The 18,722-nt window shown below is 42.0% G+C and overlaps 1 protein-coding gene across 12 annotated transcripts in view; it reads left to right on the top strand.

Annotated features, from left to right (window-relative positions):
* The first annotated feature begins 12,528 nt into the window (after positions 1 to 12,528).
* The window catches only part of CADPS2 (calcium dependent secretion activator 2), a 667,233-nt gene continuing 661,039 nt past the window's right edge, over positions 12,529 to 18,722 (top strand). For all 12 annotated transcript variants that reach the window (XM_070071264.2, XM_008258272.5, XM_008258271.5 and 9 more), the window contains exon 1: positions 12,529 to 13,016. In XM_070071264.2, the coding sequence (XP_069927365.2) occupies positions 12,669 to 13,016 (348 nt within the window). In that variant the 5' untranslated portion in view covers positions 12,529 to 12,668. The remainder of the gene's footprint in view (positions 13,017 to 18,722) is intronic.

Genomic DNA, 18,722 nt, shown 5'->3' with positions numbered 1-18,722 from the left:
ATATAATTCTATGATAAATAGAGGCACAAGTGGAGATTTGTAAATTTTTTTCAATATTAAGAAATCTGCTAAGAAGGAGAAGAAATAACTATTATCACAACACAAATTCAGAAGTTTGTAAAATAAGACACTTGGCTCAGAATATTTTTAGTCTCTAAAGGACTTTGCCACATTATTGAATATCACAATGATATAAAACTAAATAACTGTTGAGAAGTACAAGTGTTTTATTAGCAAAGATTCACAATTGCTAAAGAATGCTGACAAATGTAGATAATGATAACAAACCTATTTAATTATCAGCTAGAACTGTAACTGGTAAAAAGGCATCTTATATTTATCTAGCATTTAATTATTTTCAAAAATGAGTTATGCTAATTATTTTCTCTCAGATTTTAGAGACACATTTTAAATAAATACTTCCTAATAATCTTTATTATGTTAACATAAGACACATAGGCAGTTCAAGGAGATTACAGAAAAATTGATGGATGATGCTCCTCAGTGAATCATTCAGGTATTACTGCGTGGTTCATATTCTTAATCTGCACCTAAGTTATCAAATATGAACCTCAGGCATTACATGACTGATCGTCTGTAACTGCTACACAGATGCAGTGGTTCTTACTTTTTTGCTGTTTAGGACTCCAGGTTAAAATTTTTGTTTCTTCATTTTAGAAAAAAAATGCCATGAGTATAGCAATTTTAGGAATTTCTGGGTTCTGTAGAGCTCATCCATGCTCTAACATTCTAAACAGCATTCCATTTATTTTATTATCTATTTATTTATCATCATAATTTTGACTGGGCTTAATTACAAGGATGGAAGTGTTATTGTGATGGAAAGAATCTGTCGTTTCTCTCCCTCTCTCACACACACACACACACACACACACACACACACATCCCTATTTCATTTTGAGTCATCTTCCTCCCAAACTAAATCATCTAAAGGAATAGTGTCGGAACATATATGTGGTCTAACAGTTAAGACTCTCATTAAGATGCTGGGCATCCCTGTGGCCAGCACTGTGGTAGCTGCTGCCGCCTGTAATGCTAGCATCTCATATGGGCAACAGTTGGAGTCCTGGTTGCTCTACTTCCAATCCAGTATCTCTGCTGATTGCTTGGGGAAAGCAGCATAAGATGACCCATGTGTTTGGGCCTCTGTAACCCCCATGGCTCCTGGCTTCTCTCTGGCCCAGTGCTGACTGTTGCCGCCATCTGGGAAGTGAACCAGCGGAGGGAAGATGTCTCTCTCCTTCTCTCTCTCAGTAACTCTTTCAAGTAAATAAGTAAATAAATAATCTTTTTTTTAAGATTTTTTTTTAAGATTTATTTATATACTTGAAAGTCAGAATTACACAGAGAGAGAGAAGGAGAAGCAGAGAGAAAGAGGTCTACCATCAGCTTCACTCCCCAATTGGCCACCATGGCCGGAGCTGCACCTATAGGAAGCCAGGAGTCAGGAACTTCCTCTGGGTCTCCCACACGGGTATAGGGACCCAAGGACTTGGGCCATCTTCTACTGCTTTCCCAGACCATAGCAGAAAGCTGGATTGGAAGTGGAGCAGCCAGGACTCGAACTGGTACCCATATGGGATGCTGGCACTGCAGGCAGTGGCTTTACCCACTATTCCACAGGGGCGGCCCCCAATAAATAAATCTTTTAAAAAAATAAAAAGATGCCCACAGTCTATACCAGAATGTCTGGATTCAATTCTTGGCTCTGGCTTCTGACTACAGCTTCTTACTAATGTGAAACCTGGAAGGCATTGATGATGGTTCAAGTCATTGGGTCCATGTCACCCACATGGGAGACTTGGCTTAAGTTGACAGCTCCCAGCTTTGGCCTGACCCACACCATGGCTGTTGTGGGCACTTGGGGGAGAAAACCAGCAGACAGCACCTCTCTTTCTCTCAAATACATACACACACGCACACACACACACACACATACATATATACATACTTTTTTTTAAGAAAATGAGTGAGGTAAATAACATCACTCCTACAGACTTATTTTTATATAGATTACTTTCAGGTTTCTTTAGAGTGAGACAGAAAATACAATGTTGAATATAAACAAACGATATCAAATTTTTTTACTTTATCCTCATAGAATAGAATAGGCTCTATTGCTGTTCCATTAGTAATCATGTTCTATATGATGGAGACTGTTGATGTTAAATTTGTAAATTGCATTTCAAATATAAACTTGACAAGAATTTAATAAAATTAAGTTATTCCTAGATGTCCACAGAAAAAATTAACAAGAAAAAAATAACAAAGTTGAAAAATTCTAACCATGTCATATCCATATTTTATGTTCAGTTCTCAGGAGTGGCTAGGCAATTTTTAGCTGGATAAGAAATTTGGGAAAATTTCAGATTTATTTTTACTTCAGATGCAAGGCACTATATTAGATGTTAAAATGAATTTTTTAGCTTATCAAATGAGAATTATCTTTATATTAAAATAATTTTATTTATATTGTAAAAAATCTTACTAGTTTAATGCAATGAATTTATATTTGGAAGGTCTGACAATAAAAATTCATGAAAAATTAGATAGCTAAGCATTTAAATTAGGAAGGAAAATATTTTCAGAATCCATATCTTTAAATGTAATAAGATGCTCTAGTTATATTTGTTCAACACAGTGTAACAACTACTTTACTGTTAAGTCAGGATGAGAGAATATCTGAGTTGTATAATAGTAAAATTGCAAATGTACTCTAGAAACTAGAGGTTCTCAAAACATGGTCCTTAAACTCCTGTGGGTTGCTGAGATTCTTTCAGGGGGAAGTCTGCAAGTTTGCACTATTTTCATGAGAATACTAAGATGTTACTTTTCTATTGCATTAAGATTGCACTACACCTGATCTTGGCCAAAAGGCCAAGAAGCCATGGACATTGCACTGATAATATAAAAGCAAAGATGGTAAAACTGATGCCTTAGCATGAATCAAGGCAGCGGCACCAGTGTGCACTAGTAATCATGTGTTCTTCACTGTACACACCCACAAGAAAAAGAGAATCCATTTGCATTTATGCATGATCCTGGTTAAGCAGTAAAAGTGATTAATTATATTAAGTCTTGACACGGAAAATATTCCTAGAGATAGAATTGGAAGTATGCATAAAGCAGGCCTGCTATATCACAGCACCATGGTTGTCTCACGAAATCACTGTTAGAGTTCCAAACTGAATTAACCGCTTCGTGGGGCCACATTTTTATTTGAGGGAATAACTTATTTATAAAGTTATAAAGAATAACTTTACTTGAGAGAATAACTTAAGAATAACAATAACAGACACACTATATTTTTTTTTCAAACTTGGATATACCACAGACACTTTCTCAGTAGTCAGTAAAGCAAATTTATCACTAAAGGAAAAGAATTGACAGTATTGCCAATGATAAAATTCAAACTTCAAGCAAAAATTAGAATTTTATAAGCCACGTATCTACTAGTATGAGCTTAACAGTTGTCCAATATTGAAAGATTTTCCTGAGGTAACTGGTGATGATTGGCAAGTGTATTATTTATACTAGATCATAAAATGTGCTCACTGTATATCTGTATAACACACTGAGCCACTCTTTCTCAAGTGATGTTTATGCATAGGTCAAAGACCCAGCCAATGGATTTTTAATAACAGAGAGTACAGGAAGTCTATTGTTATGAGTTTCCATTCTACATTGTTTGTAGCTTTAAAAAGAAACTGCCATTTGCTGTTTGGTTTAATATCAAAGAAGATAATCCACAAATACATCAAAAACTTTCCCACTACTTTTCTATGTAAAGTCATGTTTTCTTTAAGTACTCCAATATATTGCTGCACCATGAATGTAGAAACAGGTATGAGAATCCAGATATGACCCATTAAGCAAGACATTAAAGAGACGTGTAGAGCACAAAATAGTGCCACGTGGGGTGGGGTGGGTTTTTTGGCACCATAGGTTAAGGTACCACTTGGGATAACCGAATCCCATGTAGGAATACAGGTTTTAATTTCAGCTACTCTTCTTCTGATATAGCTTCTTGCTAATGCTTCTGGATCACACAGTGGCTGCTGGCCTAAATGCTTGGGTTGTTGATAACTAAATAGAAGACCCAGATGGAGTTGAGGGCTCCTAGCTTTGACCTGGCCCAGCCCCACAGTTTGCAGGCATTTGAGATGTAAACCAGTGAATGTACAATCTGTATTTCTGCTTCTCTCTCTGTCACTCTGCCTTTCAAATTACTTAATTAAAACAGATCTATAAAAAGCAGTGTTACTTCTTTCACTCAATTGTTTATTTTGGAAACATAGGTTTTTTTTTAAAAAAATTATTTATTTATTTGAAAGCCAGAGGTATACACATAGAAAGAAAGAGAGTGAGAGAGAGAGAGAAAGAGAGAGAGATATCTTCCATCCAATGGTTCACTCCCCAATTGGCCGCAATGGCTGGGCTGTGCCAATCCAAAGCCAGGATCCAGGAGCTTCCTCCAGGTCTCCCACATGGGCGCAGGGGCACAAGCACTTAGGCCATCTTCTACTGCTTTCCCAGGCCATAGCAGAGAGCTGGATCAGAACTGGAGCAGCCGTGTCTGGAACCGGTGCCCATATGGGATTCCAGTGCTTCAGGCCAGGGCATTAACCCGCTGTGCAACAGCGCCAGTCCCGGTTTTTCTTTCATAAAATATGTAATTCATGTTAAAATAATATAGTTGTTAGTTTTAAATGTATTAAAATATCTGTTTCTAAAGTAGCTTATATTTTTTAAAAAGATTTATTTGGGGTTGGCTCTGTGCTGCAGCGGGTAAAGCCGCCTCCTGTAGTGCCAGCATCCCATAAGGGAGCCAGTTCGAGTCCCGGCTGCTCCACTTCCGATCCAGCTGTTATGGCCTGGAAAAAGTGGAAGATGGCCCAACTCCTTGCATCCCTGCACCACGTGGGAAGACCCAGAGGAAGCTGGCTTTGGATCCGCACAGAGCTCTGGCTGTTGCGGCCAACTGGGAGTGAAACAGTGGATGGAAGACTTCTTTCTCTCTGCCTCTCCTTCTCTCTGTGTGTAACTCAAATAAATAAATATTTTAAAAAATATATTTATTTGAAAGGCAGAGATACAGAGAGAGGGGGAGAGTGAAGGGGAGGGGGAGGGAGAGAATCTTCCATCTGCTGGTTTACTCCCCAATGGCTGCAATGGCCAGGGCTGAACCAAGCTGAAACCAAGATCCAGGAGCTTCTCCCAGTCTCCCATATGGGTGTAGAGGCCCAAGTACTTGGTCTATCTTCTACTGCTATCCCAGGTGCAACAGCAGGGAGCTGTATTGGAAGTGGAGCAGCCCGGATGTGAACTGGTGCCCCTATGGGATACTGGCACTTCAGGCAGAGGCTTAATCTTCTATACCACATGCTGGTTCCTCTAAAGTAGTTTTATTTTTCTAATATGAAAAATTTTGATAAGTCTAACCCATACAAACAAAAGTATTTTGAGTCAATAATAACTTTAAAAATTTGTTAAAATTTATTTGAGAGAGAGGAGAGACAGAGAAAGAGAGAGCATGATCCCTCACACTGGATCACTCTGCAAATGCAAACAATGTCTGGGGCTGGGCTGAGCTGAAGTTGGGAGCTAGGAACTCAGTCCAGGTGTCCCATTTGAATGGCCACCATTTGAGCCTCCCAATGTTTGCAATAATGGGAATCTCCCAATGTTTGCAATAATGGGAAACTGGAGTCAGGAGACAGAGGGATCTGGAAATCAAACCCAGGCATTTCGATGTGGGATGTGTGCATCTTAACTACCAGGTCAAACATCCACTGCATGTCACTAATAACTTTTCAGGGTGGAAATGGGTCCTGAGAACAAAAAGTTTGATAATAATTGCTACCAAGTAAAATAATAGCAAATAGAGTTAATAAAGACACATCTTTGTTTTTTCCACTTGACACTATTTTTACTATCTTATAATGTCCAATGAAATCTCTACTTTGCTTGAGTTTAATTTTCTAGAACAGTATTACTAAAATGGTTTAAGTTTTTTATGTAGCAGAATTCTTTTAAGTGCAGCATTGGTAGAATTCCTAGTCAATCAATGCAGTTCTCTACAGTGTCCTAGTGTTGTGCTTAATATAAAATAGGCACTCAATACAGGTTATTGACTTGCAGAAAAATGTGTTTAACAACCAAGTCAATATAAGTATAAAAAATGAAGGCTAGAAGGAAAAAAAGGCTCTGGTTATTTATTTCTTTCCCCATTCATGAGCATAATTCCTAGATTTTACCATTGCAACAAAAATCTGTTTGTAACTCTATTAACCATTAAGGCACAAACAAACACTTAGGTTAAATATCTGCTTCTCTGGAGATCATAATTATCTATCTATCCCTCTATCTATCATGAACCAATGCGAGGCTTTTCTTGTGACACTTGGAATGCATAGATCACAACGTGCTTCTACCTTTCCTTGCTCCCTGTATTTCATTCAATTCACTTTTGCCCACTTTCTTCAAATTTTCCATAACACATAAAACTAAAGAATAGAACTGTGGTCAATCAGGAACAAATGCTCAGAACTTCAATAGGATAAGGATGGAAACTTCTCATCTGAAGTCAACATTCTCAGAAAAATTATGAAATCTCTGAGATCGTAATAAAATCTAACACATATTCGGAAGGTAGTTTTACTCTAGTTGTTTTAAGGCTAATTATCTAGAAGCACAAATTCTGTCCTGAATAAAATCCAATATATAAATGCATAGAATCATTTGAAACCTTATTTACACTTTGTTTTTATAGGTGTATGGCTAAAAATGAACTTAGTAGTAAAGTGATTACATTGAAAGTAAAATACATAATTAATGAAGAATTTACTGCATCTCATGTAATCCTTAAAGTGATTTGATTGCATTATCTTATTAATCTTCATGACAGCTCTTTGAGTGTATCTTTTGTGTGCATGAGAATGCATGTAGATATATGTGCGCTACTTACTTATGTTCCATCTGTGCTTATCATCTACATATATTTTCCCCTATTAGCTGTAAAATGTGAGGTCCAGAACAGTTCCCTGCTAGGACTCAGATTCTAACTGAAGAGGAGAAAAGGATAATGCTGAGTAGAGGGAGGAAAGTAATTTAAAGTAATTTAAATCCTTTAGAAGGATTATTTCCTCGTATAGAATCATCTTAAATATTGAAAAAAAGTTTGTATTTTACTCTTACGGATGCATACTTCTTTAGTAAGCTAGCTTGTAACTTCACAGTTTTCCTGTACATATTGTAAGAATTGTTCTTCCATTTGACATGGAAAAGATTTCCCTATTATAAAATAATTTTAGCTATTTTACAAAGGATAATAGACTGTTAATTTAAACACTTATGGGGCATTGTGGTGTAGCACCTTAACCCACTTCTTGAAACCCCTGCATCCCATGTTGAAGCACCTGTTTCCAAGTCCTGGCTACTCCTAGCTTCTGTTCCAGGTTCCTGCCCATGTGCCTGGAAGATAGCAGAAGATGGCTCAACTGCTTGGGTTTCTACCACCCATATGTGAGAACTGGATGGTGTTCCCGGCTCCTGGCTTCTGCCTAGCCCAGTCCTGGTCATTGCAATCATTTGGGGAGTGAACCAGTGGATGGAAGAAATCTTTCTTTCTCTCTCCTTCTCTGTCATCTACCTTTCAAATAAATAAATGCATCTTATAAAACAAAACACTTAAGGGATATTTTGAGAATTTTTTTCTCTAACAACATAGGAACATACACAAGTATTATCATAATTTATTCTGTGTTCATGTCTATTTCATATGCATCCTCTCAAGGGCTAAATTTTATTGTTTTTGCTTACTTAGAAAAATGCATATCCTATAGGTAGGTGCCTCTGAAACTGTGTTCAATGAAAAAAAGACTTTTTGAATCTGAAAGAGTTAGCACTTTCTTTCCAGGACAAATATACAAATCAATTCTCAACTGAGATCACAAACCTGTTTCCTTAAATAATCTCACCAAAACACATTTCATATTTTATTTTGTTACTATGCATCCATTTCTCCATTGTGTCAGAGGTGTTTCATTAAAACGTAGTATAACTTTAATATGCTTTCATGCTCACCTTGACAAAAGTAAAAAAAAAATGAACCATGAATAAACTCGAAGTGTACTCTGTATTTAGGTAATCATAGTTCCATAGTGGGCATTATTTAATCAATTATTCCTCAGCACCATCTAATGATATAATGATTTCAAAGTTAATATCTAAAGTAGAAATTTGGCAAGAACATTAGTGAAAGCCAAAATTGTTAACTTTAACAAATTATTAGGGTGCAATTAATTGCTAAGGATCAGGTCTTTACTTCAGGTTTGTTTTTTTTAAGCCATCATTTAATGACAGGAGAATCAAAAAGGTTCCTCAGTGACATATGATTGGCATGCTACTCTAACCACACACTTTCTGGACCTTATCATCCAAATCTGGAACTTAAACTACCATCAATATGCCGTTGATTCTGTTATGGAGATTTGTCACAGGTTTGCATTTCTAATGGCATCTAGGATCTCCGATATGATACATAAGCTCCTCAAAGACTTGTTGTTTCTCCAAACCTACTTGTCCTCTAAAAGCCCACATTTTGTCTAGTAATCAAGTTATCCTTTCATGGAAACATTCTTTACCTGAATGTCTTCCACAATGCCTCTTATACATTCTATTAATTGCTTTGTCTATTTCTTAAGCTTTTTTCCTCCTCTTGTTCTTTGTCTGGAATTCAAGCCATCATTGTTTCTCTCTAAAATTTCCTTAGAAACATTTTCTTGGCATCTTGCCTCTGTTTTTGCTGGCTTTCATTTGCTTCAGATGGACTCTGAAGAGTTTTAGGTCACAGTATGTCTTACCTTATGGAAAACCCAATTTTCTTGAGGATGTGTTTTAAATCCCAAAGCATTCCATAGGAGGTCAATCCCAAATTGGCTTCTGCCTTTTCTCTAATCTCATCTTCCACAAACTGATGTCTCTCCTTCATTGCAGGCATGACAGCTTATCTTCAGTCCTCTAAATGTAGTAAACAATTCCATGCCTTAGCTAAAATTCTTCCTCCATCAGTGCCTTCCCTTCACTAGCTCTATGTCACTCTTCGGGACACATGTCAATCATCCCAGGAGCCTTCCCTTCCTATCTTCTGAATGAGGTGCTTTTCCACTCCATTATCATTACCTCCAGGTTACTGGAGCAATCAGGAGATAGAAATCCCAATATTGATTTTTCCTCTTAAAAACAATTGGTTGGGGACAGTGCTGTGTTGTAGCGGGTAAAGCTGCCACCTACGTTGCTAGCATCCGTATGGGTGCCAGCTTGTGTCCTGGCTACTCCATTTCTGACTCAGCTCCCTGCTAAGATGCCTGGGAAAACAGCAGAAGATGGCCCAAATTCTTGGGCCCCAGCAACCATGTTGGTAGACCAAGGAGAAGCTCCTGGGTCCTGGCTTTGGTCCTGCCTAGCCGTAGCCATTTGGGGAGTGAACCAGCAGATGGAAGACTGCACTCTCTCTCTGTAATTCTGACTTTCAAATAAAATAAAATCTTTAAAACATGAAAAAAAAGATTTACTCATTTTTCATTCCTTAACCTGTAAACTTCATGACTCTATCTTGTTTCCTAAATATCCTTAAATAGCTTTTACATTAGAATTTTTAGTCAATATATTTAATTATTCTCTTTGCTGTCTTTTGTATATTTCTTCAAATTTCTTATTCTTAAACTCTTTTTAACTTCATGGAGAAAAGACTGTATACTCATTGTAAAAGTTATTAAGGGGACCTGTGCTGCGGCACAGTGGACTAAGTCTCAGTTTGTGGTGCTGGCAGCTCTGCATCTGATCCAGCTCCCCACTTATGGGCATTGAAAGTCACTGGAGGATGGTCCAAGTACCCAGGCTCCTGTCATCCCTGTGGGTGATCCAGAAGGAGTCTCAGGCTCCTGGCTTCAGCCTGACCCGGCTTTGGTTGTTGTGGGAATTTGGAGAGTAAACTAATGGATAGAAGATCCATCTCTCTCTCTCTCTCTGCCACTCTTCTTTTCAAATAATTGTCTTTAAAAAAAATCATAATTTTTTTCCAGTAGGATCCCAAGGCTTGCAGATCATTGATTTGATAACTATTTTTAATAACAGTAATTTTTTTTAAAGATTTATTTATTTGAAAGAATTACATAGAGAGGAGAGGCAGAGAGAGAGAGAGAGGTCTTCCATCCGATGGTTCACTCCCCAGTTGGCCACAACGGTCGGAACTGCGCTGATCTGAAGCCAGGAGCCAGGAGCTTCTTCCAGGTCTCCCAAGTGGGTGCAGCGGCCCAAGGACTTGGGCCATCTTCTGCTGCTTTCCCAGGCCATAGCAGAGAGCTAGATCAGAAATAGAGCAGCCGAGACTAGAACCGGTGCCCTTATGGGATGCTGGCGCTTCAGGCCAGGGTGGGGTGTTAACCCACTGTGCCACAGCGCTGGCCCCCAATGAGAATAGTAAATTATCGCAAGTAGTCCAGCCAATAAAAGAAACTGAAAAAATACACCTTCCATGGCAAAGAAAGAAAGGGCAATAAAGGTACTATAGTTAAATTGTACTTTCATATCCCTAGGAGTTAAATTTTTGGAGTTATCAGTTTAATAAAGTTATCAGCTTAATATACTGACTTATTAGCAAAGCAAATTGCAGTACTAAAAGTCACTAATTAGAACTAGGAAACTGTGTTGCGTTTATTCCAATAATCACAGTTTTGCAATGGAAGGAAGGAGGAGTCTCTGTGTCTCCTTATCTGCACAATGGAACTAGAACTAAAACAAGGAAAACAATGTGTGTCAGGAGCTTAGCTGCAGTGTGAGGGACAAAGAGCCATTGTATTATCACCTGACTCAGAAGGTTATTTTAACGATAGCATGAAATACTAACTTTACAGACTGCACAAAGTGCTATATAAGCACCAGATATTCTACCATTTAGGAATAAAGATTGCCATTTACTGTTTGACCAAAAGTAAAACACCGTCTTCAAATATCTCCGTTTTTGAGATTTCTTACTACTCCTTGCAGTTGACCCTCAGCCGGCAACCATGCCCCTACTGAAAACCTTATTCCTCTGGGGCTTTAACAATCAGGCAAGGCTCGCTAGCATAAACGCCTCCTTGTCTTGTACCCCATCTAGGGAGTATGTTCACTAACTGCAGAAAGGATGTCTCACTTGTGCACCTAACTACGGACATTGCCTGGAAAAGCTAAAACTGCTGTTTGGCCACGGGTTCCAGGGGCTCAGAGCTGACTGACTTGCGTTTTCGCGTGTCACTCCCACTTTGTCCTATCATCTCCCTGCTACTGGCCGCTGCACACTCCAGCTGGCGTTGAACGCACCGTTTTGCCCATCTACCCCCCTCTGTCAGGAATGCCACAACAGAATCACAAAGAGAAACAGCTGGGTGGTTCTGCACTGGGACTGCGAGATCAGAGCAGCTGAGGCAGCCTTCAGGTGCACCCAAGACGCCCACTTGAGGCCAGAACTGAGAGCGACCCGCCGGTGTGCGCTAGTTCGCCGCAGGCTCGGCCAAAAGCTAGCCGCGCTGTACCTCGGGCGGGCGCTCAAATATTTGCTGAATAAATGTCTACACTACACAATTTGTATTGAGTTAATCGCATCCCAACCCAGAAAATCATCGAGGTGTGTTGGAGCTAAATGAGTGTTATTTCGCAAATGTAAAATCTCTCTCGCTCGTGAGTCTGCAGGAACAATTTAAAAGAAAATAAATTAGCATTTCCCCCCCTTTTCGTGTACGTGCCTTTGACTTCTATGATTTGGACTTCAGCATGAGCGTCAAACAGCTGCCGCAGAGCAGGGCCAGAGACTTTTCAAAGTCTCGTCGGAACGGATATTTGGAAGCGAACGGCTCCCGTGCCACTTTTCCGCGCTCAGCCACGTTCAACCCTGAGCGTCAGGTTCAACCTCGGGCATCAGGTCCAGGGCTGAGAGGTGTTCCAGCCGCTCTCCCCGACTTCCCGTTAGAGGCCGGCCTTCTCTTTCCCCCAGCCCACCTGTCCGGAGAACTCTCAGGAGAAGGGCTGGTGGGTTTGGGGGGGTCGCGGCAGGCGCAGCAGCCACACCGCTCAGCCGCTCGCCGCCTCAGCCAAATGCGCGCCAGGCCCCGGAGCGCCCGGCCGGGGCAGCGGCGGCGGCGGCGCGCGCACGCGCGCTCGCGGCCCGGCGCTCGCTCCCCGACATTCCCTTCCACGTGTTGCTTGTTGTAGGCGCCACAGGTTCCCCACCTGCGTCCGGGCGCTGCAGCCGCTGCGCCTCAGGCCGCGGGCTCTGAGGGGCCGCGCGGCCGGCGGGCCCCGGGCTGGCCGAGCAGCTCCTCAGACGCCTCGGCTCACCCCCAGCGCTAACTCCGCCTATTCAAGCCCGGCGGCTCCCCTTCTCCCCCCCTCTCCGTCCTCCGCCCGGCTCCTGCCCGCCCCTTGCGCCCTGGTGGTAGGAAACACTCCTGTGTCTAACTCGACGTGTCCGGAAAGCCCTGGCCAGTTTCCCTTTCGTTCTGCGGCCGCTGCTGCCAGCCCCGCGGCGCCCTCGGACCCGCGGAAGCCGCCGCCGGGGGTGAGGCGCCTGGGGGCCGCGGGCCGAGCGGCGGGGCCCCCCGAGCACCATGCTAGACCCGTCTTCCAGCGAGGAGGAGTCAGACGAGGGGCTGGAAGAAGAGAGCCGCGATGTGCTGGTGGTGGCCAGCGGTTCCCAGCGAGCGCCGCCGGCCCCGGCTCGGGAAGGGCGCCGGGACGCACCGGGACGCGCGGGCGGCGGCGGCAGTGGCGGCGCCGCCAGACCGGTGAGCCCGAGCCCCTCGGTGCTCAGCGAGGGGCGAGACGAGCCGGAGAGGCACCTGGACGAGGAGCAGGAGCGGAGGATCCGCCTGCAGCTGTACGTCTTCGTGGTGAGGTGCATAGCGTACCCCTTTAACGCCAAACAGCCCACAGACATGGCCCGCAGGCAGCAGAAGGTGAGTCCAGGGGACCCGGCGCCTCCCGCCGCCTCTTCTCCCCAGGGTTTTCTCGCGGGGAGCTCTGGGGCGCCTGTCCATCGTCCTTCGGTACAACGCAGGACCCTGCCTTTGGGTTAGTCTTTAGGGTGCAGCACGGTGCCTTCGCCTGCCGGGCATGGGGTTGCAGAGGACACATCGTCTCCCCCACGCCCGGCTGGCAGGAGCCTTTCCCTTCACCAACCGTGAGACCCCCCAGGCTGACTGAAGACCCAGGTCCTGCTGAGGTTGCGCCCCGCAGGCTGGACTCTGGCCAGATTAGCATGCAACGCCCATCAACTTTGATTTGTAACAGCAGTGGTGCATCTTTGTGCACCCGCCCGGAGTGGTGGGGGTGCTGGAGCTGGCTTGGCTGTGGGTGAGAGTGAGCCTGCAGCTGGGTGAGGCAGGTGGAGTGGGAGCACTTTCCACTGTTAGCTTAGAGAGAAGGAACAGGTAGAAATTGTCCTTGGTGAGTAAAAACACAAAGTTAAATTGGTGAGTTTCCGGTACTGACACACAAGCAGGTCATGAAACCCAAATACTGAAGGAGGTGTTCAGTTTTGTAGAGGGGCCGTGGTGGGTGATTTCTGCACAGTATTGATAAAAAAAAAAAAATAAGGGGAATAAAGGACTAGTGCTTAATCACTTAATAACAGACACTTTCTGCTTGCTTGCTTTTGGCTTTCTCCCCAAAGAGGTAAGTAGTTTGTTTCAGGTGATATGCCTGCCAACTTTAGTTTTGAAACAAGACCCCAGGGGCCCGATGTTCTGTCCCAGACAGAGGTAATGACTGAAATCGCCTTAGCTGGGTAAATGTTTCCAATAGACACCGTCTGGGAACTCCTCTTAAAGCGCTGCTGAGCAGGGATGGTCCCGTGGAAAGCTGCAGCAGTGCCCTTAGTGTGTGACAAGCTGCGGGGACCGCGCGAGATTGTAGTTTGCTCATGGCTTACCTAGACACACAGCTGCTTATTTGTTTCCTGAAATATTAACCTCAGCATGTGAAGTTTTTTTTTTTTTTAGAAATTTGGAGAGCTGTTGAGTTGACTTGTGAAATACAACTGTGGTTCAGAGTGAATACGGTCTTCCCAGCTGCTGCTAGTAACACCCCAACCCCCATTTACCTAAGCTTTCTGCACTTTGATTGAGGTACGGTTAGCATGTAGAGAGCTATACATATTTAATGTTTGAGTTTGGAGACGCGTCTACAACTATGAAACCACCTATTGCTAATAGTGCTGTGTTGTCTTTTATAGTTTTTTTTTTTCAAGATTTATTTATTTATTTGAAAGTCAGAGGAGAGAGAGAGAGAGAGAGAGTCTTCCAGCCACCTGTTCACCCCTCAGATGGCTGCAATGGCTGGAGCTGCACCAGTCCGGAGCCAGGAGCTTCTTCTGGGTCTCCCACACGGGTGCAGGGGCCCAAGCATTTGGGTCATCTTCTACTGCTTTTCCAGGCCGTAGCATAGAGCTGGATTGGAAGAGGATCAGCCGGGACTAGAACCTGTGCCCTTATAGGATGCCAGCGCTTCAGGCCAGGGCTTTGACCCGCTGCACCACAGCGCTGGCCCCATGTCTTTTACAGTTTCTAAGAAGGCAGATCTTCTGTTAAGTGGTGTTGCCCTCTGGGAGTTTACAGAGTCAGAGAATGTTACAGCTGGAAGGGATCCGAGGCTGTCTACACAGACCTCTATGCAGACTCCTCCTGTGGGAGAGAGGTAGCTCAGAGGCACATTTCCTGATACCAAAGCAACTGGTGTGATTGAAGTCACCCTTCCTCCAGTCTGCTCTGAAAGCCCTGTGGTATTCTTGTGACCCGCTACTCCTCTGATACCTGTACCAGACTTCCTAATCTGCTGCTTGTGTTGAGTTTATTCCCATTGCATCCTCTCAACTCTAGGTCAAAGGCCTGTCAACTTCAGTAGTCATTCCTAACCTAAGTGCACGTAATTTTCCTAGGTTGTGTTGTGTTATGAGTCCATGTAAAGTTTAGGGATATCATCCAGGCTCCAATTTTATCATTCGTATTGCATTTAAGCTATTTTAGTTTATTAAAGTAAAAAAAAAGTTTGGAAAATTTGAGAGCTTATTTTGATTTGAAATGTTTTCCTTGAAGATGCTTTTGGAAAAAGCTATTTGCCAGTGCTCGTTTTATACTGTGAATGCTTGTTGCACCTTTTTAATAAAGCAGACTCTCCCTTGGTTGTTCAAATAGTACAGATCTCTCTGACTCCTCCTGTTCAAATAGAGTGTTTGCTGCCTCAGAAATTGTTTGAATTAACAAACAGGTGCATTCACAATACTACTAAGACTATTATAACCTTGTCCAGGCATCACCAAAAATAATACCAGGCTACAAAAAAGAAGCCATACACTGCATATATTCTATGCAAAAATATTTGGAATGCTTGGAAATTTCTGTCTTTTAAATATTGTTGGAATTGAACACAAATATACTACTATAATTTTTATTATTTTTTATTAAGGGGCAAGCTCCATTACAACTTAAGTCTTTACCTAATTCAAAAGGCTCCTCCATATTTAGAAAAAAAAAATTCTTTTAGCATGCTGCTTGCTGAAGGGAATTTGGAGAAATTCTTGGCAGTCGGGTTTCCTCTTAGGACAGAATGAAATAGGAACTTAACCATGTTCATGTGAATTTGATGCACAAGCCAATAATTAATGCCAGAAACTTACTTTAAGTCCGGAATTACACAATTGGTTTAAATAAAAGGAGTAACAAGATCATTGCAAAATCACTAATCCCATTGTATAGTTTTGTAGTTAGACCAATAGTAAAAAGGTATAATAGCTTAAATTGTTGTCATAGACATGCAAATTGTGGGTTACTCCTTCCAACTTTGAAAATTTAAGATTCAGGGATTTAGATAGGAAAAAGTCCTTATTTTATAAGTAAGGAAAATTAACCACACAGATAAGAGCTTTCTTTACCCTGGAGGACAGGACTCAGGTTCTCATCAGTCATAACCCATTCACTGTTAATGCTGGTGTGTGTCTGAACCACAGCTGGGCCATGCTGCTGTTTATTTTTTTCTTGGCTAATAGTTCACAAAGAAAGTAAGAGATTGTGTCCATGAGTTGTTTGAGAAAGGTTAAGTGCACAGTTAGCTAAAACTGCTTTGCTTTGCTTTTGTTTGTAATAGTTCAGTTCAGAATAACAGAAGTCAACTTATGTTTGGCCCTCTGATTCTTTGTTAATTGCCTTGTAGACAATTCTAGGACTGGTTATAGGTTGGATGCTTTTTTTTTTTTTTTAAGATTTTATTTATTTATTTGTGAGGTAAAGTTAGGGAGAGGGAGAGACGGAGAGAAAGGTCTTCCATCTGCTGGTTCATTTCTCAAATGGCCTCAACAGCCAGAGCTGGGCCGATCTAAAGCCAGTAGCCAGGAGTTTCTTCAGATCTCCCATGTGGGTACAGGAGCCCAAGTACTTGGGCCGTCTTTCGTTGCTTTCCCAGGTGCATTCGTAGGGAGCTGGATTGGAAGAAGAGCAACCAGGACACGAACTGGTGCCCATCTGGGATGCCGATGCAGCAAGCAGAGGCTTAGCCTACTACAACACAGAGCCGGCCCCCAGGCTGGACACTTTGACAAAGCTCCATACCAGGTGGTCACACTTCTTGAGTGAAAGTATCCATGGCCTCATGCATATTGTAAGTGACAAAATGACGTCAGTAGAGTAGAGCTTGAGACTAAACCTTGCTTCTTAACCTTGATTTCTTTGTACCGTCATGATGCTAATTATAATTATGAACTTTGGATGGCTCTAGATTATTGGTTAAATGTGAGATTAATGTTGAAAATAAAATAGTTTCAAGCAAATCAGGTACTATTTAATAAAGGCAATATTTTGGTCAGTTTTTTTGGAAACATTGAGACCCTGGAGGAACAAGTACTAGGAGTCCTCAGTAGTTGGAAGGTAGGGAGACACTGATAGGCATAGTAGCCAACATAAAGAGGTTAAGTACATTCACTCATCCATGTGAGTTTACTGACCACAAGTCTAAACTCCTACACTTGAATTTAAGATGTGTGTGACTTGAAGAGCTGATAGTTTAGCTTGGCCAGTGTCTATAGCTTTCTTGTGTGTACATTTTTTGTTTACATCATTAATTTAGTAAAAGATGTTGAAAAGGTGCCAACTATTTTTTAACTAGAGGTAAGGAAGAGGCATTAAAAAGATTATAGTAGTACCTAATAACTTTTGAGTATGCGTCATATTCTCATCCTATGTGTGTTTCCATGTGCATTGCCACTGTAATCACCTTCAATGAGCCTTATTAAGCTTTTATATAATGATCATTCCCACCAATTTGCAGAATAATTCTGAGTTTGACAGTTGTATAGAAACAACACTGTGAATTGCAGATGATGATGAAGTAAGCTTCTTAGGTATAATTGACCTGGAAGAGAGCATTGTGGGGACACAGTATTGGGTGAGAAAATACTCAGTGGGTTTTTGCCTTCAGCTGTCTCCTTTCCATATTGTAACAGGTTGAGCATCTTTAATCTAAAAGTTAACAGTGTTCCAAAATCCAAAACTTTCTGAACGTCAGCCTGAAACCACAAGGGAAAAATTCTATACCTCACTCATGTCATTGGTGGCAGTTAAAATGCCAGGTGCACTAAAAATTTCATAAAGGATTGCTTTCAGGCTTTGTGCATGAACAATGTATGAAACATACATGTTTAGATTCGGGTTCCATCCCCAAGATGTCTCATCATGAATATGCAAATGTACCCCCCCAAATCCAAAGTGCAAAATACTTCTGATCTTGAGCATTTTGGAGACAGGATACTCAACCTGCACAATAAATTGACCTGTCTTTATCTCCCTTAGGAAGTGGTATTGTTTCTTTTCTTTTTAAATCTCCCAACTGTTTAGGAGAGCCCCAAGCTCAGGTAAAGAGCCAGTTTTACTAAAAATGAGCTACAGGTTTACAAAGGCCAAGAATCACTTTTCTTATGGTAGGTGCCATTGTGCCTTTTTTTTTTTTTTTTTTTTTTAAGATTTACTTATTTACTTGAAAGAATTACACAGAAGGAGAAAGGGGCGGTCTTCCATTCGCTGGCTCACTCCCCAGTTGACCACAACGGCTGGAGCTATGTCGATCCAATGCAAGGATCCAGGAGCCTTATCTGGGTCTCCCACATGGGTCCAGGGGCCCAAGGACTTGGGCCATCTTCTGTTGCTTTCCCAGGCCACAGCAGAGAGCTGGATTGGAAGTGGAGCAGCCAGTACTCCAACCAGTGCCTGTATGGGATGCCATACTACAGGCGGCAGCTTTACCCGCTATGCCACAGCACCAGCCCCACCATTGTGCTTTAGTGCTTAACAAATACCTGACATGTTGGTACAGTGGGTGGCCTTTAGACTTTAGTGACTGTCTGTTGGATACATGCAAGTCTCAGTGTTAGTGATGTGATAGGATGGAGCAAAAATAATATAAAGGCAAAGTTAAAGGGTATGAACTCTTCCATGGAAACCCATGCTCCAGGACTCAAACCAGCCTTTTAAAGACAGCCATAAAACTTGTAATGCCTGTTGGGTATAATGACTTCAATTTCTCAATGCTCTTGCCAAACCAGAAAGAAAAGTAAGCAATGTGGAAGCTTCCCCTGGATGCTTTGCTTTTGCTTGCAGGTTTCCAGCACATCTGGTGGA

The sequence above is a fragment of the Oryctolagus cuniculus genome, chromosome 3, assembly GCF_051225735.1.
Source record: "Oryctolagus cuniculus isolate XC-2025 breed Fujian yellow rabbit chromosome 3, ASM5122573v1, whole genome shotgun sequence".
Lineage (NCBI taxonomy): Eukaryota > Metazoa > Chordata > Mammalia > Lagomorpha > Leporidae > Oryctolagus > Oryctolagus cuniculus.
Note: the sequence above shows the minus strand (reverse complement) of the source record. Positions and strands in the feature narration are given on the sequence as shown.